Below are 25,367 nucleotides of genomic sequence, written 5' to 3'. Positions count from 1 at the left end.
CCCCCAGCCCCAGCCTTGCAAGCAAAGCCTCAGAGTAAACGTGTTTATTTTGAACATTTCAAATTTACAAAAACAAAAGAGTGACCAAATCCATGACATATCACACACACACACACACACACACGCACACACACACACACGTTGCATCTCACGTCACTATATACAAAATTGGGCCAGGAGGACGGGAGGGGGCGGGTCACCGGTAGGATGCACTAATTTCAGTGTCCAACAGCTTGACAGGCTCGCTCACTGCTCAGCCTGGGCCCATGTGAGCCTCTTCTCCACCCAGCTGGGTCAGAGGTCAGGGGTCAGGGGGACTTGGGGTGGCAGGCAGCTGGGACAAAGAAAATGATCCCACCTCTGGGAGGGGGCCCCTTCCCTAGTTTGTTCAGGGCAAAGGTGCAGGGAGACAGAAAAGAGGGGGCCAGTTCCGGGGAGAGGGGTCACTGTTGTGGAGAGAGCACTTGACGCAGCGTCAGAAAGCTGGGCTCGGGTCTCCTGCTGTCCCAGCTGGGGGCCCCCGGTGTCCTCATGTGTAAAATGAGGGCTTCCAGGCTCCCATCTCTCTAAGAGCCCTTCTGTCCAAGGCGGTGGCCCGAGGTCATGCATAATTGTGGCAGGTGATCTGGCCCCTTGGGACGCTGACACGCATGTTGTGCCGCAGAGGTGGGAAAGGCTGGCAGAGAAGAGCTGTGAGCACCTGGAGCAGGGCTTGGGCTGTCCCCTCCCCTCCCCTGCTCGGGGTTCTTGGGGGGCAGTGTACCTTTCAGGCCTCCTGGAATCTCCAGCCAGTGGAGGAGGGGTGGGCGCACTGCAGAGGGACACAGCCTCCCCAAGGGGACCCTGGGCCTATGGGTGGCCAGGCCTGCCTCTGTTCCTCCACCTCAAACTCGGGGGGTGGGGGGGGGCGGAGGAGGGGAGGAGGAGAAGAGAGCCAGACACAGCCCTTTATGCTGAAACCCACTGGGAGCAATGGTGCCCAAATCCCACCCCACAGTGTGGGTGACTGTCCCCGGGGCTGAGCGTGGGCCCTCGAGGGAACCTGCCTGGGTTTGAACTCTGGGCTCCATCACTTGCTGGCTGACCGACACTGGGCAGGTTACTTAGCCTCTCTGTGCTCGTCTCCTCACGGGTATGAGGGGAGTCCTAGCGCTGTGAGGATAAATGAGGTGCTGCCCAGGGTGTGCTCAGCACAGTGCCTGACACTTACAATGACGTAAGAGCCCGCATCGCCATGAGACAGGAGCGGCTCAGGGCCCCACTTCTAGATCCTCTGCCTGCTTGGCTGTGCCTGGGAGCAGCTGCAGAGCAAAGCTGACATCCACACAGCAGGCACTCGGCCAATGTGTGAAGGCTGGGGACTTGGGCTGTCATTTTCCTGGAGTGGAAGTGGGATCCAGGCCACTCGCCAATGGCCCAGACTCAGAGCCTGCCCCCCTCCCCCGCCCTGTTCCCCCTGGATGGCTGACCAGGGTGCACCAGGCGTCTCATCACCATGGCAAAGCGCACAGGACCTGGATGCCCTCTGGGTGGGCTCCAGCGACCAAGCAAGTCCTGTCACCTCCATCCTAAGACCCGTTCTCGCCCCCAAGGCCTCCACAACAGCTGCTTCCTTAAAACAAAAATAGAAATGCAACTCGCCCGGTGGCCATGCCCCCGACGCCCAAGTTCCCAATTCCACCATCACCCCAGCAACAGCGCATGTCACTAGGAGATACTTGACCCAGTACTTGGGCTGATGTCATTGGCTGTTACCAGGGCAACCTAGATCCCAGCAGGTTCTGGCTGAAGCACATCATCGCTCTTTCTCCTGGCTTCTTCCAAGTGTGGCCCGAGGTCATGCATAATTGACCGGAGGTGCCAAAAGGCCTACTGGTACTCTTTAAATGGGGACCAGGATCTGGGGGGCTGGAGGCCACAGTCTCAGAAGAGCCTTACGTCATGCCTCAAGCTAAGTGGCAGTGGGGGTGAGACCAGGAACAAAACGTGGGGCCAAAGGCACCAGTGCCCACTCGAGTCAGGTAGCTCGCAGCTGCCCAGACCTGGTAGGTGACTGGCAGGGGAGGGACCCCTGTGTCCTCAGCTCCCCGTTCCTGCCACGATGCCAGGGGTCAGGCCTCCCAGGAGGTAGGGGCTGCCCAGACGAGTTTCATGGAGGAAGATGCTCGGGTCGTCATGTTGGGAAGCATTCCGGCCTCTCAGGTGTGCCCCCTCGAGGTGTAGGCTGGACTCAGAGCCCCTCACGGCAGGCAGGATGGGGTGGGGGGAAGAGCACTGAAGAGGGAGTCAGAGCCCTGGGCTCTAGTCTGGGCCCTGCCCCACTGTGCTGGGTGATCCTGTACAAGTCACTTGCCCTCTCTGAGTTCTCCCCTGTCTGCACCGATAAGGGATCAGACTGGGTGGCTTTCTCAGCCCTGACATTCTTCCACGCCCGTGGGGAAGCTTGTGAGGACTCAAGGGTGGGGACCAGGAAGCCACCAGCCCATTGAGATGCACTCAGACAGGCCAGAGTGCCAGGCTGGGGGAGGGAAGGGGGCAGAAGAGCTGGTGTTTTCAGTATGCACATGAGGTGGGGCTGCCTGGCCCCTTGCCCTTGCCTCTGACGCTCTGAGCCAGCTGCTGACCCTGACCCGTGCCTAGCCAGGCCCCACGTGCTGCCCGTCCCGGGACCTGCCCCTGCCATGCCCTTGGTCACCAGGAAAGTTCTCAGGCTTGCTCCACCCTGTTCACCAGAAATCACAGACCATCTCCAATGCTCACAAATGAGGAAGGCTAGCCCAGAGAGGGCAGGGACTGAGAGAGGGCCACACAGCAGAGCTGGCTGGGAACCAGGGCGGCTCCTGCTCATGTGCGCTCCTTCCTGGTGCATGACACCTGACGAGACACCTGATGCATCCTGGTCGGTGAGAAGGTGCTCCTTCCCTCCTCAGAGAGGGCGGTAATGAGGCTCTGCCAGAGCCTGGTCCCCGGGGACACAGGGCCTCTGCCTCGTGCCACTCCTAGCTCAGGCCGAAGTGGCCCAGGCCCCGTCCTAGCCACAGAGTAGACACAGCTGTGGGTGGGCACAGGGGTGACTCTGGCCCGATGCCCCCCTGGGGTCTTGGCCCCTCACCCTCCAGGCCAGAGCTGGGAAGGGAATGTCCTGGAGGTGGGGTTTGGACAGGCATGGAACCGACATTCAATCCACTGCACACAAAGCAATGAGGAAGGAGGAGGAGGAGAGGGGGTGGGCACAGGCGGGGTGTGGGTGTGGGGTAGAGGGCCCATCAAGATCCCGCTGCCCTTGACTGCAGCTGGTGGGAGGGGAGGACGGTCAGTCTGAATCTCCTAGGTCTCTGCCCTCCCCTTCTCAGCAGGGGCTGCTCTGCAGCCCTGGAGGGGAAGGGTCAGGCCTGTTGCATGGGGGCCATCGGTGGACAGTGGGCCCTCCCCGGCAGCAGCTCCATGGGATGCTGTTGACATCAGTGAATTCAGATGTGGCCAATGGAAGAGGGTGTGGTGGGGGTAAGAGAGGGCTGTGGTATAATGTCAGGGGGTGGGCACTGCTACCCACCCCTGCAGGCCCCGGACGCACCCCAGGTGGGATCAGGGGACAGCATCGCAGGGCAGGCTTCCTGGAGGTGTGGGTGTAGGTGGGGGAAATGAGAGGCATGGTCAGGAGTGAGCAGGAGGGGAGGCCAGTGTGTGGGTAGGCTGAGGGGGGAATGTACCCCCTCCTGTAAGGTCCCCAAATTGGCAGGCGAGGAAGGGGCCCTGGACGAGGTGGCCCCTCATGCCCTAGCCCTCCCCTTGCAGACATCAAAAGCGGTCTTCGTTGCACCCCCAAAGGCCTCCACCAGCTTGTCTTCCCAGGGCAGGACGTTGCCCAGCAGCGGCCCAGTACAGTTGGCGATGCCCAGAACCTGGGCAGATGTCAGGGCGTGGTCCCACAGGTTAAACTGGGCAATGTCACCCACGAAGGCCTGGGTGGCATCAAATCGACCTCCCAGAGTATCCTGGGCCAAGAGAGCAGAGAAAAAGAAGAGGGACATGGAGTGAGGGTGCAGAAAAGAGAGAGGCAGGCCCTGTCCCGGCGGAAGCCCCTCCCCCCTGTTCTAGCCCACCCCGAAGGTTCTAGCCCCGCCCCTAAGCTGCTAGCTCTGCCCCTAAGGTTCTAGCCCCGCCCCTAAGCCGCTAGCCCTGCCCCGAAGGTTCCCCTTGGGCAGGTCTCCAATGGCTGGGTCAGAACTAGTGATCACTGCTGTGCTTTCAGGGTCCCTCTGCCTGCGCCCCCCCCCCCCCCATTCTCAGGGCCCTGGGTGGATGGGATTTCTACTTGGGCCTGAAGCTGGGGTATCACCCTGAGCCTTACCTGTTCTTGGCCCAGAATAAGGATCCCATGAGGCTTGATGGGGTGCCAGGCAGCCAGGTTCTCCCCGGAGCCCCGCAGCTCCCCGTCCTGGTAGGCAGACCACAGGCCATCTCTCGTGGTCCAGGCGATGCAGATGTGGTGCCAGCCATTGTCCTTCAGGCTCAGGGGCAGCTGGGCCACCTGGACACAGACCCCCCCCCCCCCAGCTCCAGGTCAGAGGTCATGAGGCCCAAGGCTGGAGCAGTTGGGGGGCACCAGGAGCACCATGCCCTTCCTTCCAGGGACTGACCCAAGGCTTGACCCTCCCCCTCCCCCGCCCCCCCCCCCCCCCAGCCAGCGTCCTCCCCACACTCCTTCCTCTTTCCCCACGACCTAACCAGACAGCTTCACCCAGACCACCAGGGACTAGTCAGGGTTGGTTTTCATTTGTTTCCAGGTAGTTTATTCACTCACAGGCCTGTAAGGTCATGTGGGGTGGGAGCCGCATCTCCCATCCTACCTTCCCCTGAACCCCTCACACATGCCCGGCGCACAGCTGGGCGCAGAAAGTGCAGGCAGTGGCGGAACACGCCGTGGACTCGGGTGGGGCACTGGCATCGGCCCTGGCTCCGCCAACCCCCCCTGGGACCCTGTGGGGTCTGCCCCTTCCTCTTGGCCTTGGTTCCCTCATCTGTGAAGTGAGGAGGTCAGGCAAGGAATGGCCAACATGCAGCCACTCCGCCTCCTCCACCCAGGGCAGACATGGCTAATCAATCACGAGCCTAGACTCTGCCCCAGAATCGTCCTGCTGCCGTGCTCTCCGAGCCACTGCTGATTGATTAGCCGTGGCCTGTGAGGCGAAAGGCATTTGCTGCCTGTGGATGTGGAGCTCCCAACGGGCTCTTTCATCTCCTCGGTCCTGAGATCACAATTCAGGGCCACGTTGCCGAGGCCTCGTTCTGGGGATAAGACTCTGGTCCCGGCTGTAAATGAGCGGAGTCTGCACCGCGGGAAGGACCTCGGGAACAGTATTACACGACGAGATAACGCAGGGCCATTTGGGAGGTGCAGAGCCGACAAAGGCCCAGAGGAAGAGGGGGTGTGGGAACAAAGACACGGCGTCTAAACACACCTGGAGGACTACCGAGGGACAGCGAGTGGGGAGCACCGAGGAGCAGAGGCTTGGAGGGAGGAGTCCAGGACTCGGGAGGTGCCTGGAATGGGGCTGCCTTGTGCCCTGTCCAGGGTGCTGAAGTCCTGAGAACTGAGTGCTGACCTTGGGCAGAGCCAGGGACGCAGCCGGGGGTGATGAAGGGAACATGGGTAGCAGGATCTAGATCAGCGGTTCTCAATCTGTGGGTCGCGACCCCTTTGGGGGTCAAACGACCCTTTCACAGGGGTCGCCTAAGACCATCGGAAAACACATCTATAATTACATATTGTTTTTGTGATTAGTCACTATGCTTTAATTATGTTCAATTTGTCACAATGAAAATACATCCTGCCTATCAGATATTTACATTACGATTCATAACAGTAGCAAAATCACAGTTATGAAGTAGCAACGGAAATAATTTTACGGTTGGGGGTCACCACAACGTGAGGAACTGTATGAAAGGGTCGCAGCGTTAGGAAGGTTGAGAGCCGCTGATCTAGATGTAGTCCACCTTCCCAGGTCTTCTCAGGACCTGCTGGGTCTCAGAATAACGTCCCCGCCTCTGGGCCCATCTCCTCCCTCCTCTTCCAGGGCACCCATAGCAGGCTTGTGCTGGGTCCTGGCAGGGGCCTCTCCATTGGAGGGTCCCTGGACCTCTCTCTCTGTCCAGGAGAACGAGCAGGACCCCGAGGCAGACGCTTCCAGCCCTGCTCCTAGAGCTGGTCGCCGGGGAAGTCACGGAATCTCCCCGAGCCTCCCCGGCCTCCCCTGGAAATGGCAGCCCCACGCCCGCAGCCTCTCTGGGACTCGAGCCCCTCTTCAGCCAGCCCAGGTCTGGCTTGTCCCTGTGCCCCGGAGCCCAGCCTGGCGGGCAGCAGGCCTGGCACGTGTGCTGCGTACGCCGAGCGGGGGAACGGAAAGGGCCCCCCTGTGGGGCCCGGCACAGTGCGGTGCTCCTGGAGGGTGACCCTGGCCCCACCCCCGTGGTCTGCCCGTCCCCACTGACCTTGTCGTTGATCAGCAGCTCCATGGGGTCGGGGCCCGCCTCCAGCAGCACAATCTCATTGGCCTGCCCCAGCACTGAGTAGGAGAAGGGGGTGCCCTGGCCAGTGCCGCCCGACCTGGACCGCAGCCACATGCAGACGGTGAAGGCGTAGAGCTCGGGCAGCGGCTTCCGCACGCGCGCGTACATGTAGTTGTTGCGAATGGGGATGCTGATCTTGAAGGCGTCAGGAGGGCTGTAGGCTGAGGACCCTGCGGGGGGCGGGCGGGGGGGCAAGGTGGGAACAGTGGGAGTCAGTGGACACCGATGAGGGTGTGGTGGGCAGAGCATACTCCAGAACGGGGCGGGGGGCGGGGAGGAGGTATACTAGTCCCTTAGGCACCTGCTATGCTTCCCTTCAGTTGTGCCCCTGCACAATTCACTCTCCACCTCTGCTTTCAAGGACTAACTTGAGGCCCACCTCCTCCGGGAAGCCTCCCAGATTTCTTCCTCCAGAATTCCTGTCGTACATTTAAGCCAGTGCCAGCTAAATGCTCATGGTTTTCCTGGTATCCCCAACTTGTCCATAAGCCCCTATGGGTGGTCCTCACAAGGTTTCAAAGATGAAAGGTCCCTGAGAGCTTATGAGCCCTAAATCTCTACTTTTCAGATGAGGAAACGAGACCTGGGGAAAGGAAGCCAGCTTCCAAAGTCACAGAGCAAGTCAGTGACAGCCGGGGAACCAGGAACTAGTCTCCTGATGCGCATACCTGTATGTTGTCCATTAGGTCATGTTGCTCTGTCACCCTGGCATGCCAGGCCCAGGTGTTAAATGACAAAATTCTGATTCACTGAAGGTGATATTTTGTGTGTGTGTGAGTGGGGTGGGGGGGTGGGGGAGGTGCTTAAATGCATGAACTTTGGAATCGGACTCAGTGTGAAGTCTAGATCCACTACCCACTGGCTGTGTGACCCTGGATAAGTCACTTGACCTCTCCGAGCATCAGTTTCCTCATCTGTGAAATGGGGATAACAACAGTACCATCCCTCTGTGGTTTGTGAAGATTAAACCACAAGGACTTGACAGCTGATGTGTCAGGTCCTTAGCTCACTCCCAATATATAATAGGTGCCAGAAAAGACAAACTTCATAATAATGATAATGATAAAAAATAATGGTAGTGATAGCCAGCAATCCTCTCCCTCTGTTTCCCAGCTCCTCCCCACTGTTCGATCTTCAGCAGCTGGAGAGCATGAAAATGTTTTCCCAGTGACTCTCCTGCCCCCCCCCCCCAACCCCCGCAGGACCAAGGCCCTGCCTGCTCCGCCCATCGCGGGGCCCAGAACCCACCGTGCTCCAGTCCAGCTATGCGGTCCTGCAGGGCGCCCAGCTCCTTCTCCACCTCCTGCCGCTGCTGGTGGCTGCTGTGACTGAGGGCTGCGCGCTCCTTCTCCAGTGCCAGCACCTTGGCCAGCAGCTGCCCCTCCAGTTTGTCCATCTTGGAGTGCAGGGCGGTGGGCACCACGGGCGCAGGGGCAGGTGCAGCTGAGAAGTTCACGCGGGCTGGGAGCTCCTGCTGCTCTCGGGGCAGAGAAAGGGTATGTGAGGCCACTCTGAGGGAGGAGGGGAAGGGACGCGGGGCTCAGAGACCCCGCCACCCCTGCCGAGTGACCCCAGGTGAGCTTCAGCTTCCCGTACGCAGAATGGAGCCAGCAATGCCAGCTTCAGGCAACAAACTGGTTTCTAGCCGAGCACCTTAAGATCATAGAATCAGACACCTGTGGCTGGTGTGGCTCAGTGGTTGAGTGTCGACCTATGAACCAGGAGGTCACGGTTCGATTCCCGGTCAGGGCACATGCCCAGGGTTACATGTTCGATCCCCAGTAGGGGGCGTGCAAGAGGCAGCCAGACAATGATTCTCTCTCATCATTGATGTTTCTGTCTCTCTCTCTAAAATCAATAAAAATATACTTTAAATGAAAGATCATAGAGTCAGACAGCTCAGGATCCAAATCCAGCCCGACTGTGGTCAGAGGGGTGTGTGCTGGCAGCTGAGAGCAGGCTGGCTCCCGCCCTCAAGGACCTACAGCGCAATCCTTCATGACTGAAGCTGCCCCTGACAGGTCCTTGAAGGGCAGGCTGTCTTCGTCTTCACCCGTTCACTCGCCAAGCTTTGGCACGGGGCAGACCCAGGGGCTTCTGGGATAGGGCTCCAGTGCTGTAGCCACCCAGGGTGGTATGTGGTTAAGGTCGCCAACTCCGGAGTCAGACAGCCCAGGGTTCAAATCCAGCTGGAGAACCAGCCTGCTTGTGTGACCCTGAGCAAATGCCTCTACCTCTCTGAACCCCTGGTTCCTCACATGCAACACGGGGGCAACTGTCGCTGTTTAGAAGGTTTGTGGGGACGATTAAGTGGTAAATGCCAATGAGCAGAGCGTGTTTATTGCAATTCCTGTCTGGGGCTGAGGAGCTGGAGGGACGGTGCTCAGTTCTGCCACGCCACCCCGAGATCGGGGGCAGGTGGGCTGACTTGACACCCCTGTTATACTAACCGTCACTACCCGGAAGGTCCCTTCTCATACCCCAGGGTCCTAGGAGTCCTAACTCTGGTGCTGACTACACACAATGGCTCAGTTTCCCCTTCTGTAAAACAGGGACCACTGGCCCCTCTCTGTTCACCCCCAGGATGGATGAAAGGAAGTAAAGGCCCTCGCGGACTGTACAAGCAGAACGCAAACTGTGAGGCTGGAACACATCAGCAGACAGGGAGCTCGCTACCTCCAGAATCTTCCCTTGACCACAGACGGCCCACGGAGGGACAGGGCCAGCCACACCCTGCGTTGGAAGGGGCTGGACTTCCCGGAAACCTTGGGCTGAGGCAACTCATAGAGGCACCCCGTCTCAGTGCCGTGGCTGGCTGTCCTCGGTCCCAGCACTGCTCCGTCCTCAGTTTCCCTCCTTCCACGGTGCCAAGCTCGGCATGAGGGGCACACATCTGAGGGGTGTGCCAGGCCCATCCTTGACATCTTACACGCATTTACTCATGAATCCTGACCGCTCCCTTTCTTGTTGGTACTGCGAGTGTCTCCATTTCACAGACAGATACACTGAGGCAGGAGTCCTTTTGAGTTTTCTACGATGGGCTGGGCAAAGCTGCCACCTCTGCAGCCAAAGCCTTCCCTCTCTAGCAACGCGTCGTCCTCCCTCAGAGCGAGACGGACCTGGCAGGACGAGCAGGACGTGGAGTGCTTGCTGCTCACACAGACACGGTTTCGAGGGAACCGCGCGGGCTGAGGGAGCGGGGCGCACAGCTGTTCTTTTGTCAGAGCCACCAGCTCCGCCGCCAACAGGAAGGCCGGGGGGGGGGGGGCTCGCCGGATCGTGTGCGGCCCCCTCCTCGCCGTGACTGAATCAGGAGAACATGACTGCGCCCCCCACTTTCCCATCTGCTGCGGGTGCCGGCTGTGCTGCGTGGGCTTCCAGCCGGATGCCAAGTGGGCCCCAAGCCCAAGACGGTGGGGGAGAGGATGATGCCATCACCCCCACTCAGGTCCTGATGAGGCAGGAAAATGGGGGCTCAGACCCCACCGTCTGTCGTGCTGGGACTCGGGGTGGGGTTTGCTGTAGCTGCGCGAAGCCTGGAGGCAGAGACCAGGGTTCCAGTCCGGCTCCGCGCCCGCGTGCTGGGCTCATTAGCGCTCACAATAAGAATTAGCGGCGGCAGCTGGCCTCACTGAGGGGGCCTGTGCAAACAGTTCAGCCCTCTCAACAGAGAGACCAGGCGGCCCACTTTGCAGATGAGGGAACTGAGGCTCAGAGAGGTGAAGTCACCTGCCTAGGGTCACAGAGCTGCGAAGTGACAAAGCCAAAGCCCAGCCCAGGCCCTTCCGTTTCTGGACCATTCCTCAGTTCCACCCTGCCAGTCTGGGGCTCCGCTTGTTGGTCTGCGGAGAGGGCACGGTGCCGGCTGCCCTGCCTGCCTGGAGGGCCGTGAGAAGCCTGGGAGGGCCTGGCAGGCGGGGTCACCGTGGTTTGGGGCCGCTTCACAGGGGGACGGGATCCGAGGGACCGGCCCATGCGGGGTGGCTCAGAGGCTGGGAGTATGTGGGGAGCACCCACCCACCTCATCTCCTTCGGGGAGCAGAGGGAAGGTGCTGGCTTTAGGGTCAGGGTCCCACCCCCTGCACAGCTCACCCCTGCCCAGGACAGCACGGGGCCCAGCTCCCAGGCAGCAGCGGAGTCTGCCTGAGCCCACAGCCTGGCTCCACCATCCCAGTGACTTTGTTACGTAAAGCTGTGTGCCTCAGTTTCCCCATCAGCAAGAAGGGTAGGGTAATACATCTCATGGCATGGCAGTGAGAATTAAGTGAGGTAACATAATGCACTGAGAGTAGAGGTGGCACACGAATGCAATGTAAATGTCAGCGTTATTATTATCGCTAATATACTTAACTATCTCGTGGAGGAACCAGCTGCTCTCCATCTCCAACCGTAAATCTCACCTGAGGATATTTTCCCCCGTTGATTTTCAGAGAGAGTGGATGGGAGAGGGAGAGACAGAGAGAAGCATGGACATGAGGGAGACACATCAATTGGTTGCCTCAGCACATGTCCGACTGGGATCAAGCCTGCAACCTAGGTACATGCCCTTGACCGGAATTGAACCCGTGACCCTTCAGTCCACAGGCCAACACTCTAACCCCTGAGCCAAACCGGCCAGAGCTATAACTCTTTTTGTTTAATCATTATATTGAGAAAAAAGGAAGTTACAGAAGAACAGTTAGATACCATTTAAATAAAGTTGCAAAGATTCAAAACTAGATCACGTATTTGTAAAAGCATGAGAATGCATGGAGAGATACATGCAGGTGCAGGACGTGGCGGCACTCTCTTGGGGGTGGGCACCTGGGGCTGGGAGTGAGGGGCTCTGAGGGGCAGCAGCGGGTAGCGAACGGCCTGTTCATGAGCCTGGTAGCGGCCTGGATGGTATTCTTTTTTTTTTTAATATGTTTTTATTGATTTCAGAGAGGAAGGGAGAGGGAGAGAGAGATGGAAACATCCATGATGAGAGAGAATCATTGATTGACTGCCTCCTGCACGCCCCCTGCTGGGGATCGAGCCTGCAACCCAGCCATGTACCCCAACTGGGAATTGAGCCATGACCTCCTGGTTCATAGGTCGATGCTCGACCAGTGAGCCACACCATCTGGGCTGCCATGCTTTTCTTAAAAAAAAAAAAAAATGGGAGAACATCCAAAATCAGTCTTTGAGGGTCGAATCTAACCCTTAATCTTAACTGTGGCCAGACCTGGCCCTTTGGCCCCTCCCTCGTCCACTCACCTGGGCTCTACCCTGGCCCCCTCCAGACGGCAGCCAGGGGCAGCCACCTCCCTGCAAACCCGACCGCGTTGCTTCAAGTCCTTCAACAGTCCCGTCCCCCCGCCAGCAGGCCCTGCCCTGTGAGCACAGCCCTCACTGCCCACCCCCACCCCCAGCTACACTCATTCCCGCCCAGGCCCAGCCAGGGCCTCCATACCTGCTGCTCCTCCTGCCCAGAACACTCTTCCCGCCCCTCACCCACCTCTCTGGCCAGTGCCTGCTCAGCTCCACATGGCGGCTTCCCTGATGCCTGAGCTAAGATGCTCCGAGGAAGAGGGAAAAGGGGCTTCTCTGAGGGACGTCAGGGGCCTCATTCACTAACTCCTTCCTTCCTTCCTTCCTTCCTTCCTTCCTTCCTTCCTTCCTTCCTTCCTCCCTCCCTCCCTCCCTCCTTCCCTCCCTCCATCCGTCAACACGACTCGGCAGCACAATGTTGCAAGCACAGGCCTGACACTCATGCCGCACAGGCCTGTGTCATTGCCAGGCCCCCCCTCACCGGACCTGTGGCCCTGGCCAGCTGCTCAGCTCCCATGACCCTCAGTTTCCTCACCTGTAAAATGGGGATAACATGTATGTTTTGGGATTGAAGCGATGACAAAATGAAAGCACGTATGTAAAGCCTGGCATATAGTAAGTGGCTGATGAATGTTCTAACCATTGTCATCATCGCTCACTACGACTGAGGGGCAGGAGAGCAGGTGGCCGTGACTAGTCCCCCAGCGGGTGTGGGCCCTGGGCCAGGCTGCCGCGACCCAACTCCCAGCGAGTGACTGGGCAAGGTTCTCCCGTCGCTGCCCGCCCACCCCTACCCCTCCACCCCGGTTTTTAAAAAATTGATTTTGAAGAGAGAGGAAGGGAGAGAAGCACTGATGTGAGAGCGAGACATCGATACGCGCCCCCACCGGCGATCTAGTCTGAAACCCGGGCATGTATCCTGAACAGGAATCAATGGGATGTGTTCAATCAACTAAACCACACTGCCAGGGCCTGGGGCAAGGCTCTCTGAGCCTCCGTTTCCTCATCTGAGAAATGTAATGGCACCACAGTTCCTGTGGGACTCAATGTTAAGGCCCTCAGAACAGGTTGGCACAGCCAGTGTGCTCAGCCCTGCTGCCTCTTGTAAGTGCCAGGTGCTGTGGCTCCAGAGGTGAATGAGGCCGCTGTGCCGGCTGCCGGAGCGCCCTCGGCTGGAGGCGGACGGGGCCCTGTGACAGCCAGAGCCAGGGGCAGGGGTGGAGGGGCAGGGGGCAGGGGGCGAGGTGACTCAGGGAAGGACTCAGACTGGCCTGCCTGTCCCCTGCCTTCCCCTCCAGGAGCCGCCCACCCAGGCTGCCTCCACCTACCCCGGGTGGGGGAGGGGCAGGAGAGCGAGTGGCGGAGCCACCCTGACCTTTGGTCCTGGTGCCCTGTGCCAGTTTGGAGCTGTGATAAGAAGAAGACAGCCGGCATGGCCCAGTGGGCAGAGCATCAGCCCATGTACCGAAGGTCATGGGTTCGATTCCTGGTCAAGGGCACGTACCTGGGTCCCCTCCCCCGCCCAAACCATCAGGGCCCCTGCGGGAGGCAACCAATCAATGTTTCTCCCTCACATGGATGGTTCTCCCTCCCTCTCTCCCTCCCTCCCTCCCTATCTAAAACCAATGGAACAATATCCTCGAGTGAGGCTTAACACCAAAAAAAAAAAAAAAAAACAGAAGAAGAAGATAAACAGGCCTCTGTGCACCAGGGTGCCAAGTCGGGGTGCACGTGAGGACGAAGAGGCCAGGAGATGGGGAGAAGGCTCCCGGAAGCCCCAGAGTAAGTGATCGGACACCCCCACCCCCAGGGACCCTCGCCTCCCCCTTCAAGCACTCCCTGTTGAGAAGGCCACAGAATTCCCTCCGGCCCTGCCTGCCCACACACCTGCTGGGCCCTGGGCAAAAATATGCAGCAAAGGGAGGCCCCTCCCCCCAGACCATGTTACTAGAAAATCCTGGCTGGAGCAAGCCACTCAGCCTCTCTGAACCCTAACTTCCCCTGAGTCACATGAGGGGTGTGTGGGGTGCGTAAGTGCTTCCGCGGTGGGTTGGTGGCTGCAATCCGTGTCCCAGCGTCCAGTGGGGATCACGTGCCCACGTTTGTCCTGGGAAAACCCCACCACACTCTCAGTCCCGGACCTCGCTCCACCTCCCACAGGCACGACTTCACAAAATGGCCAGTCATCATAGAAAAGGTGCTCCGTCCCATGAGTCATGAGAGAAATACAAATTAAAACCACGGTGAGTGCACTCACGCCCGCCAGGACGAGGAGCGTCTTTCAAATGACCAAACCCAGGTTGGCGAGACGCGCACGCAGGTGGGCGTGTAGACGCCCGCTGCCACTTCGGAAAAGTGTTTGCCATACGTACCTCCTGACGCTAAATATATGCCTCTCCCGGGGCCCAGGCATCCACTCCCGGGGATGCAGCCAGGACAAATGAGGGCTCGCAGCCACCAAAACATACCACAAGGCCGTTCACGGCTGCTTTATTTGTCATAACCCCAAACCGGAAACGAGCAAATGTCCATCCGTAAGAGGGATGGGGAAGTCCATGAAGGCATGTCCACAGGGACACCGCACATCATCGAGAAATAACAGCCACTGACTTACGCACCATGACCCAGTGAACGTCAGACATAATGGAAACGAGAAGACCAGACATGGGGACACGGCCGCGTCCGTCTGCAGGGTGTTCAAACCCGTGTTAAGGGAGGTGTGGGGGCAGAAGCAGAACCGTGGTGCCTTTGGGAAGCACAGATCTGGGGGGTCACAGAGGAGCCTGCTGGAGATTCTTGATCTGGGTGGTGCTTTCATGGTATTTCCATACATAAATTTTCACTGAGCTGTGCATTTAAGATTTGTGTCTTTTATAAGTAAGACATGTGAGCTCTCAGATATCTTGAATGTAAGATATACATTAAAAAAAAAGTCCCACAGGAAGGCCCTGTCTGGCTGGGAACAGCAGGCTTCCCCTCCTACGTGAGGGCCTGCCAGGGATGAAAGGCCTCAGGGGTGCAGAATGACAGGGCGAGAGGGGTCCTGCCCTCCCCTCCCATTTCACAGATGGGGAAACTGAGGGTCAGAGAGAAGAAGAAATTTTCTGAGGTCACAGCAGGTGGCAGAGCTGCGGCTCAAGATACCAGGTTTCTTGCTAGAATGAAGGTGCCATACTGGCAGGAGCAGGGGTTAAGGGCTTCCCAGTGAGGGTACCCCACCTGCCAGCCACAGGGAGAGGGGCATTGGGGTGGGCAGGTGGCTGGAAGGCATGAGGTTCCACGTCCTCAAACAAAAGGCCAGTGGGCAGAATCTCACCTGCCACCTCTGCTGGCCGCCTTCTGGCCAAAGAGGCTGGGCCAGGGGAAGCAGCCCCCACAAACAGAAGCTTCCAGAAGGGGTAGCAATATAAGAGAAAAGTAGAAGCAACCAATAGACGTTAGAAAAGGCATTAACAGATTCTCTGAGTCACGGTGTTGATCTGCAGGCTTCCCTGAGAAACTGGAGGCCTGGGAGTGGGTGAACGGAAGCTTGGGGGCTGCGCATACATGCCCCCCCCAACTCCTAGTCTGGGTGCAGATGCCCAAGAACTCACTATTTAGAGACCAAAGGGCCTGGACCGAACCTGGCCCCTCCTTCTACCCATTTTAAAGATGGGAAAACTGAGGCCCAAAGAGGAAAAGTGATTCGCCTAACGTTGCAAGCGAGCAGCTCTCGGCTTCATGCCACCTGGGCCTCCTATTGCCGAGACAGTTGACAGCTGAAAGGTGTTTAGGGAGCATCTGGCCCATGGATAGACAGGACACCGAAGCGGGGGTGGGGATTGCCTGCCTCTGGTTCCTTCAGATTCTCCGAGCCTCCACTTCCTTATCTATACGAGGAGTGTGTACAGCCTGCTCCGTCGGGCTGAAGACTGCATGAGCTCATACATATGCAGCAAGTGCCCAACCAATGTTACTTCTCATTGTTCTTGTTATCACTGAGGCTCTCACACGGTCCTCCTGATGATCTTGCCAGCAGGAGGAGCCCTTGAGTACGGACCCTCATCACGCCCGCTCTGGGTGCTCTGAGGCAGAAATGGCCAGGACACTACCCAGCAAGGGCCCCTGCCCTTGCCTGTCTTTCTCACTCTCCTAAAGGTAGTGAGGTCTGGCCCCTCCAGATGGGTCTAGAGTTAATGATGAAGAACAAGGGCTCTGGGGCCAATGACAGGGTCACATCCAGGTGCCACTGCTGTGTGACATTGGGCCAGTTTCTTAACCTCTCTGAACCTTGGTTTCTTCATCTGTAAAAAGGGATAGAATAGCACCTCCCTCATAGAGACTGGATGAGGACGAAGTGAGAATGTACAGCGCCCGCTACCTGGGAAGGGCTCCGTGTGAGCTGTGCTTGTTATTAAGTCCAGGGTCTTCTGCGGCTCCCACTCCAGGATGGAAGGACGCGGCCAGCTTGCTGGGCTGGGCGAAGGATGTGGTGTGCGTCAAAGAATGACTGCTGAAATCAACCCTGAGGTTCCCTTTCACGGATAAACGAGTGCGGAAACGGAACACCGGAGCATGGGTACCTGGCCGGTGGCCACATAAACGGTCCAGCCCTTCTGGAGAGTGGTTCTTGGCCACAGCCACAAGCAGTCAATATCCTCTGACCCAGTAATACCACCCCTGGGAATTCAGCCTGCAGCAATCACTCAGCAGACTTAAAAAGAAAACACACAGCTATCTGCCTGACATGACCCTGCCTTGAGCATCCAGAAGAAAAAGAATCAGAAGCCACCTACATTCCCAGCAACAAAAGCGGTGCTCAAGGGACTGACGGATGGCAGAGCCCGCGACGGACCCCGGATATGACGGCGTCACTAAGTGGTAATTACCAGCAGTGCTGGCAGCTCAGGAACAGCGCCTGCATTGGGATAAAGGACTGAGAGGAAGCGGCAAAACACATGAAATGGGGGGATTAAATGTGATTCCCCCCTCCCCTCCCAAAAAATACTTATGACATTTTTCCATTAACAGCAACAGCAGTAACAACAAAAATAAAAACACGAAGACAAACAATTTCTCCCAAGCCCTCACACAGGGCTCCCGCTTGAGGCCTGGACAGAGAGGCTGGGCCAGCGTGACCTTCCCTCCCCTTTGGTAGTTGGCCTGGTTGGGGGTGGGGGGTGGGGAAGGGATGACATGGACAGAGTGTGATCAAGGAGGGCCTCTGGGAAGAGGTGTCTCAGAACACTCTTAGATGATAAGGATGGATATGCTGGGGGTTGGGGGGTGGGTACCTAGACAGAGGCAAGAAGGAACTGGGAGACGAGCCAGATCCCAAATGGCAGCCTGGACGCAGGCTGGGGAGTTGGCACCACAGGGAGCCCCATGGTGGCCTTAAGGGGGACCCCTGGGCCTGTCTGAAGGGGGACGGGTGGAAGGATGTGCCTGGGGGAGGGAGACAGGGACAGGCTGCTGCGAGGAGCCACAGAGAGGCGAGGCCCAGTGGGAGGAGGAGGGCGGGAGGACCCCAGCATGCCTTCTCAGAGCACACCTGGGAAGCAGAGGACCCGAGTTCAGGCCGGGACACGAGGGTCGGGGGCTGGTGGGACACCCAGAGGGAGGAGCTCGGGGAGCAGGTGGGTCCTTGGTCTGGAGCTCAGGAGGGAAACCTGGGCTGGGGAGGAAGCTGGTTTGGGGCATCAGAGCGGAATGGATGTTGGAAGCCTCCCGGTGTGGCCGAGCCCACCCAGGGAAAGTGAGATGAGAGCGGGGAGAGGCGCGGATGTTGAAGGAGGACCCCGACAGGGCACGGGAAGGCAGAGGGGAGGAGAGGCGGGTGGGAGGTGCCCAGAGGACAGGGACACGGAAGCCTGTGGGAGGAAATGATCAGTGGGGTCAGAGGTCGGAGAGGGGTCCAGAAAGATAAGGACTGAAACGGTTTGTTCAGTTTATCAGCTTCAGTGACCCACCGTGTGCCGCGGTGGAAGAGATGTGTGGTGAGAAAGGAGACCCTGGCCGCCTGCAGGCATCCTTTCGAGGACTTGGAGGAGAAGGGAACAGAGAAACTAAACGGTGTCTAACAGGTGGATGGAGTCCAGCTGCGACCAAGAGTCTGACTCCAGACCCCAGCTCCTCCCAAAGACCCCGAAGAGACGGGCCCTGGCTGCAGCCAGGCTCGGAAAGATCGGGTGGCCTCTCTCCGCCCGCGTCCACCGCACTCAGAAAGCAGGAGGGTGTGGGTAGGGAAGCCAGAGCTCCCCCGACCTGAGAGGCGGACCTCGTGCCAAGTCCCAGCCACCAGGACAGCCCCGACCTCAGCAGGCTACGCGAGGGCCCACCCTGCCAAAGGCGCAGGTGCTGGGGGCACAGGTCCAGCGAGCCCAGCCCTGCCAGCCCCAGACATGGGAGGAGCCACGGTGCCATCTGGGTGTGGGGGCAGGAGCTCGGGCAGGCAAGAGGAAGTTATTTGAAAACCAAATTTTTTTTACATTAATAGGATCTATTCCTAAAAGGAGGGTTTGTTCCCATTTTTATTTGTGGCCATTTAAAAAGTTAGTAATGTGATAGCTTAGTGTTAAAAATAGCAGGCACTCAAATGGACTGAGCATACCTCCGCTGGGCATTGTTCTGGGTCCTTCACGGAGATTAACTCACTCCTCATAACACCCCAGTGACGCGGGTGCTATTATTGTCCCCATTATACAGGTGAGAAAACAGGCTCCCCTTCACTGCTGACTTACAGCGTTTTTTTTTATTATTATTGTTGTTATTTCTTGCTCTTGGCTCTCATCCTAGAAATCCCCCAGAGCTGGAGTGGGAAAAGGGGATGCTGGCCTGGCCGACAAGGCCCCCCACCACCACCCTGGGCTTTCCTCCTGCCTGTCGCTCACCTCAGGAGGTCTCTGAGGCCCCCGTTTCTCACCTGTAAGAGGAGAGGGTGGTCTGTGACGGCTCCCTGGCTGCACTGACACCCTGTGGGGTGGGTGCTGACACCGGCACAGACTTTCTGGAGGGTCCCTCACGGGACCATGGGCATGGCCAACCTTCCAGGTGCCATCGCCTGTGCTGCTGAGCCAGAGATTTAACTGAGAGCCACGGGGAGGGGAGTCCCTGTGTTTTCTCAGTCTCTCTCCTCTCTGCCTTTGCCAGGGGGGCACTTGGTTTGGAGGGAGGAATAAAGGGGGGAGCTGGGGCTTGGGCCCCCTTTTCTCCCTTCCTTTCACAGATCCAACTTTGTTGCTAATGCCCTTCCCTGCGCCTGACCCGCTGGGGGCGGTCAGTGTCTCCCAGCTCCCCCTCCTGGAGGCCCCAAATAGGGTCTCACAGGAGCTAGGGGTCTGGCAGCGTCAAAGGAGAAAGACCGGCCCAGGATCACATGACTGCCAGCAGTGGGCTACTGGGTCAGATCTCTGGTATCTGGCTCCCAGCCTGAGCCAGGAATGTCTGAAAAGGCGAGTGGGAGAGGAGGAACCTCATTCTCAACTCAGTCTCCACCCAGAGCTGCCAGCCTCCAGGTATCCTGGCCGGGAGGGCACCATCTGAGCTCCTGTCCTTAGGTTAGGTCCCGGGTACCGCCCAGGCGGGGCATGGCTTATGGGACACTCTGATCCTCCCTCTTGGGCAGGAGAGGGGGTTCCGAGTCCTAGCTCCTGAACACTGGGAGTGGGTGGGGGCTGGGCTGCTTTGTCTGAAAGAAGAGAATGAAACGGGCATTTAATGAGGTCCTCGCACTGCCGCGCATTTTTACCCACCTGCGGTTTAATCAGTCCTCACCGCAAGTGGACGCCGTTATACCCACTTTACAGATACATACGCTGAGGCTTACAGCCTCGGTCACCGTGTCAGCCGCCGACCCACGTGCCCTAAGGGGGTTCTTCCTTCTCCCTGCGGGTCAGGAACCGCTCTCCCCTGGGAGCTGGGAGGCCGGAGGGTCAGAAACTAGCAGGCGGCCTCCCCGGGGTCCCTCACTCGCGCGGCGGTGGCGGCCAGAACCCCGGGCGCCCTCCGGCCCCTCCCACCCGTCTGCTCCCCGACGGCCGGGCGCGGGGCGTGGCGCTCACCTCGACGCGGTCGAGGCGGTCCCGGAGGGCGCGGAGCGCGTCCTCCAGCTCCAGGAAGAGCGCGGGCGAGTCCCCGGGCCCGTCGGCCATGGTGTCGCGGCGCGGCCCGGCGTCCGGGAGGCCGCTCTCGCAGCGGCCCAGCTTGCCCGTGAGCTCGCGGATGATGTCCTGGTCCGCGCGGATGCGCGCCTCCTGCTGCAGCGCCGTCTGGCGCAGCTGCTCGGCCGCGCTCTGCAGCAGCAGCAGCTCCTCGCGCTCGCCCGGCGCCCCGTCGCCCGGCTCGCCCCCCGACGGGCAGGCGGCGGCCAGCGGGGTGCACAGGAAGCGGCCGAAGAGGGGCAGCGGCGGCAGCGGGTGCGCGCTGGCCGCGGGCGCCCCGGGCAGCGCCGGGGGCCGGGCCGAGCCGCCCGCGCCGTGCAGGGCGCTCAGGCTGCGCTGCGGGCCCGGGGACGCGGCGGCGCCCGAGGCGTTGTCGGCGCCCGCGGGCAGCGCCCGCGCCCGGCTGGCCGCCAGGGGCACGCTGGCGATGATGCAGATGACGGCACCGAGGAACGCCAGCATGCCCGCGGCCAGCAGCACGGCCAGGAACTTCAGCGTGAGGCGGGCGGGGGGGCGCCGAGGCCCCCGGCAGGCGCGGCGGCGGGGTCGGGGCGCGGGGCCCGGGAGCGCGGGGCCGAGGGGGCCGGGGCGGGAGGCGCTGGAGCCGGAGATGTGGCCGCGGCCGCTGCTGCCGCCGCTCTGAACCCCGGCGTGGCGAGGAGAGGAAGGCGGCGGGGAGGGGAGCGGGCGCGGCGGCCCCGCCCCGCCGGTCCCCCAGGACAGCCCTGGCCCAGCCCCGCACCCCTTCCTCGCCGGGCGCGGAGGTGGGGGTGCCGCCGGGATGCGATGCGGCGAGGGGCAGGTGGCGGCGCTGAGAGCTTTCTCCTGCCTCGGTCGCTGAGGGAGGCGACTGGGTGGCCGCGCCGCGGGGCTCCAGGGCGACCCCCACCGCTCCCCTCCAGTGCCTGGCCCCCTCCCCAAACCGGTTGCCAACAGCTCCCTTGCGGGTAGCCCCTCCCCTCACACCCCCGTGTCCAGCTCTGCCCAGAGCAAGCCTCAGCCTCAGTCCCAGTGAAGCCTCACCGTGGAGATGCTCATAGTGAAAACGGGGAAACTGAGGCCCCTGAGGTCAGGCCGCTGTCCAAGGTCACACAGGGGGTCCTCGCGGCAGCATTGGGGCCCAGGCTCATCTGACTGGACGCTCACTATGGGACGGTCCCGGGTGGTGTGGGGACAGGAAGAAAGAGACCTGTGTTGGGGGCTGGGGGCCGGAAATTTTGACCTCACCTCCCACCCCAACCTCCGGAGGGAGTACAGCTCACTCCCCCCCACCCCCGTTAAAAAAAAAAAAAATCTTCCTGCCCTGGCTGGTTTGGCTCAGTGGACAGAGCATCGGCCTGAGGACTGAAGGGTCCTGGGTTCGATTCCAGTCAAGGGCACATGCCTGGGGTTGCGGTGGATCCCCGGTGGGGTTCTTTCCAGAGGCAGCCAGTCGGTGGTTCTCTCTCATCATTGTTGCTCCTCTCTCTCTCTCTCTCTCTCTCTCTCTCTCTCTCTCTCGCTCTCTCTCTCTCTCTCCCTTCCTCTCTGAAATCAATAAGGTATATATATATTTAAAAATCTTCCTGTGATTTCAAAGGGTAGCAGAGTTCCTGCCCTGCCTCTGTGGGGACACAGACCACGGAGAGAGAAGACGACCCCCCCCCCCCCCAGCCATTAGGATGGCAGCCCCTGGCGGGCATGTGGGCCCGGCCCTGGAGGAACAGCAGGAATGGGAGTGGGACGCGGTGTGGGGGTGGTGGAGGAGCCTTTCACTGTCTCCTGTCAAAAATGTCTATATATATTTTGTTGCAAATTAACTTTGCAATTAAAAACTTCAAGCCTACCCTCCTTCACAGTCCCACTCCCTCCTGTTGCAATTTTCCAGGAGGTGTTTCCTGCCCAGAGTGGGTGCCCAGGGCTGGGAGGGCACCCGGAGGCTGTGGATGCTCCCGCAGCCACCGCCGCCTGGGATAGAGGAGAGGGGCTGCGACTCATGGGAGTCACTGGCCAATGCCCCACCCAGGCCGGGGAGCCCAGGCCTGTCTCCCTTCCAACCCGCATTCTTGACTTGAACGGAGGTTCAACCTGGGACCGTGGCTGCCGTGTGGGCTCAGTACGGGACTGGTGGTGGGGAGACCAGAACATTGCTCAGGAGGCAGGGGTAGGAGCCATCAACCTCCAGGTAAAAGGACTGGGGGCGTGGAGGCCATGATGGTGGAGAGAACAGGATGGGCTGTGGACTGAATTTAGAGGTAGGGTTGTCAGCTGGGTCCCCCAGGAAGCGCTGAGGTGGGGTTAGGCACTGAGATGGGGACTAAGGCCTGTGAAAGCTAGAAGGGGAGGAGGAAGAACGGGCAGGGAGAGCCTCAGACCTCAGGGCAGATCTGGCCAAACCTTGGCCGGCCCACCACGAAGCTCTGGGGCCGAGAACGTCTATTAGGGAAGTTTTGCACAAATGCCCAGTCCCTAGTACCTTTCCCTGCTCAGCTGCCCCAGAAGAAGGTGGCTTCCCCTCAAAGGCTGGCGTGCCGTCTCCACAGAAACCTGCACACAGATGTTTATAGCAGCTGCATTCATAACTGCCAAGACTTGGAAGCAACCGAGATATTCTCCGGCAGATGAATGAATAGACAAACGGTGGCCCATCCAGGCAACGGGCTAGAATTCACCACATGCACTAGAAGGAAACGAGCTATCCAGCCACAAAAAGACACGGAGGACACGGAAATGCACATGATTCGGTGAAAGAAGCCAGCCTGGAAAGGCTACATGCTGTATGGTTCCAACTCCGTGATATTCTGGAAAAGGCAAAACTACAGGGAAAGTAAAAAGATCGGTGATTGCAAGGGCTATGGGGGGAGGGGAGGAGGGATGAATGGGCAGAGCACAGAGAACTTTAGGGAAGTGGACTGTCCGCTAAGATACCGCAATGGCAGATATGTGTCATACATGTGTCCGAACCCACAGATTGTGCACCAGCAGGAGTGACCCCCAATGGAACCTGTGGGCTCTGGGTGATGATGTGTCTGTAGGTTCATCAGCTGTAACAAATGTTCCCTCTGGTCCCAGATGCTGGTAGTGGGGGTGGCTGTGCATGTGTAGGCGGACGGGGGTGTCATCTCTGTACCCGTCTGCTGTCTGTTCAATGTTGCTGTGAACCTAAAGCTGCTCTGAAAGCAAACCAAAGCTGGGGTGGGTCCTGAAGGCCCTGCGGGGGGGGGGGGGGGGGTGTCTACTGACGGCGGCGCGTGCAGCGGAGCAGCAAGCTGTCCCTGAAGGCGGAGCTGAGCGTGCCCCTCCAGGGCTGCCACAGGCCACCCCTTGCACCGGGAAGACCCACTTCTCCACCCTCCCCCCCCCCCCCCAGGGAGCAGCTCTCCAAGGTCCCCCTGGGCCTCTCCTCCTGAGGGGACAGCTCCAAGTGCGGGTTTGTCGGATGCACCTCAGCCCCCATCACTGCAGTTGGTCTCAGGGTCCCGAGGGGCACTCACTGTCTCCTTCACCACCCATTCGAGTTCCCTCACACCTCTGCCGGGGGTGGGGGCGGGGGCGGGGGGAGAATATTCTTTCCTTCCCATCATCTAGTAAAGTCCATGGCACAACATAGCTACTCAATAAATGAGACACATTAAAAAAAGGGGGAGGAAGTAGAATTGAGCAGGGAAAACCTTCAGAGCATTACAAAGTCATTTCTTTTTTAAATTTGCATGTATTGATTTTGAGAGAGAGAGAGAGAGAGAGAGAGAGAGAGAGAGAGATTTTCTACTTATTTACACATCCATTGGTTGATTCTTGTATGTGCCCTGACTGGGATCAAACCCGTAACCTTGATGCATCAGGAAAGTGCTCTAACCATTGGAACTACCTGGCCAGGACTACAAAGTCATTTGTAAAGGAATCAGAGAACGGATGCTCGTTAGGTGGCTGGAAGGCTCTGCCACAGGCACCTGCCGGAGACAGACTTTGCACTCAGGGCTTAAGGTGACCTTCTCATTCCGGATTCGGTGCTAGAGTCCTGCATCTCGGGACTTGCTCAGTCCTGGGCAGATGGGGTGAGCTGGTCACCCTAACTGTCTCTGGACTGCACTCCCTTGGTGCTGGTCCGTAGCAGATACCCAACGACACGGACGCCCCCTTTTCCTGCCCCTCAGCCCCGTGCTCCCTCCACTGCAGCATCTCCCACGTCACCCGCGTCCTGCAAGACGGTGAGCTCCTCCGGGGCAGGGACCAGCTGCGTCATCCCGTCTCCCTGTCTCCGGGGCCAGCGCTCGTGGGTACTCAAACCCCCAGCGAATGAAGACAACCCTTTGGGGTGTGCTTGTGAGCCAAAGAACCCCCTTTCTTCAGGGGCGTCCTTCCTGGACCTCTCCTTCCTGAGGGTCCAGTCTCTACCCAGAGATGGCGGCGGCCCAGGACCAGAGCCGCCTCATCCATACAATGGGGTTGGGAGCACTTGAGAGCTTGGTCCCACGCCTGTGTGGTCAGTTTGGCTCAAATAAACTCATAAAAAAGAAGAGATATAAAATGGGGTCATGGTCCCTCCCTCACAGGGTTGAAATGAGGCTTAGGTAAGACCAATGAGATGCCCTATGTAAGGTCTCTCAGGCACTCAGGGGCAGAGACCATTTCTTCCCAGGCTGCTCTGTGTTCCCAGGGCCTGGCACAGTGCCTAGCACTTAGTTACTAAGTCTTAGTAGGTGCCCAATGCATGCTACCCTCTTCCTTATTATACTACCTCACTGGCTAGTTACCACACTGATATTACATGTCAGGGGCTCAGTACATGTTCATTTCCCCCCCTTTTTTTTTTTTTCACTTCTTTACTTTTTTTTTTTTTAAATACATTTTATTGATTTTTTTTACAGAGAGGAAGGGAGAGAGATAGTTAGAAACATCGATGAGAGAGAAACATCGATCAGCTGCCTCCTGCACATCTCCTACTGGGGATGTGCCCGCAACCCAGGTACATGCCCTTGACCGGAATCGAACCTGGGACCTTTCAGTCCGCAGGCCGACGCTCTATCCACTGAGCCAAACCGGTTTCGGCTACTTCTTTACTTTTATTCTGCCGGTGCCCGCAGTGCCTTCCTCCAGTGAAAGACAGCTCTGTCCTTCTGCTGTCTCCTCCCATCCCATTTCTTTTTTTAAAAAATATGTTTTTATTGATTTCAGAGAGGAAGGTAGAGGGAGAGAGAGAAACATCAATGATGAGAGAGAATCATTGATCGGCTGCCTCCTGCATGCCCGCTACTGGGGATCGAGCCTGCAACCCAGGCATGTGCCCTTGACCGGAATCGAACCCTGGGCCCGTGAGTGCGCAGGCTGATGCTCTATCCACTGAGCCAAACCAGCTAGGGCTCCCATCCCATTTCTGAGCAGAGCTGG

At 58.9% G+C, this 25,367-nt stretch overlaps 1 protein-coding gene across 1 annotated transcript; it reads right to left on the bottom strand.

Moving 5' to 3' along the window:
- Window positions 1-29: 29 nt before the first annotated feature.
- On the bottom strand, window positions 30-24,222 carry NPTXR (neuronal pentraxin receptor). Its single transcript, XM_059680871.1, has 6 exons — window positions 24,166-24,222; window positions 19,902-20,837; window positions 7,819-8,044; window positions 6,493-6,740; window positions 4,352-4,531; window positions 30-3,995 (listed from the first exon to the last, which is right to left on the bottom strand). Exons 1-6 carry the CDS (start codon window positions 24,220-24,222, stop codon window positions 3,771-3,773), a joined length of 1,872 nt encoding a protein of 623 aa, XP_059536854.1. The 3' UTR covers window positions 30-3,770.
- Window positions 24,223-25,367: the final 1,145 nt, after the last annotated feature.

Source organism: Myotis daubentonii, chromosome 2 (genome assembly GCF_963259705.1).
Source record: "Myotis daubentonii chromosome 2, mMyoDau2.1, whole genome shotgun sequence".
Classification (NCBI taxonomy): Eukaryota; Metazoa; Chordata; class Mammalia; order Chiroptera; family Vespertilionidae; genus Myotis; species Myotis daubentonii.
The sequence above is the reverse complement of the archived record's forward strand: the minus strand, read 5'-3'. Positions and strand labels throughout refer to the sequence as shown.

Bases quoted from the DNA above. Each gene is read 5' to 3' on its own strand.
- NPTXR (XM_059680871.1), bottom strand. From the start codon at position 24,222: ATGACGCAGCTGGTCCCTGCCCCGGAGGAGCTCACCGTCTTGCAGGAC. The intron at 4,532-6,492 runs GTCAGTGGGGAC...GTCTGTGTCCAG, and splicing joins AGCTGCTGATCAACGACAAG to GTGGCCCAGCTGCCCCTGAG. The intron at 3,996-4,351 runs GTAAGGCTCAGG...CTCTTGGCCCAG, and splicing joins TTATTCTGGGCCAAGAACAG to GATACTCTGGGAGGTCGATT.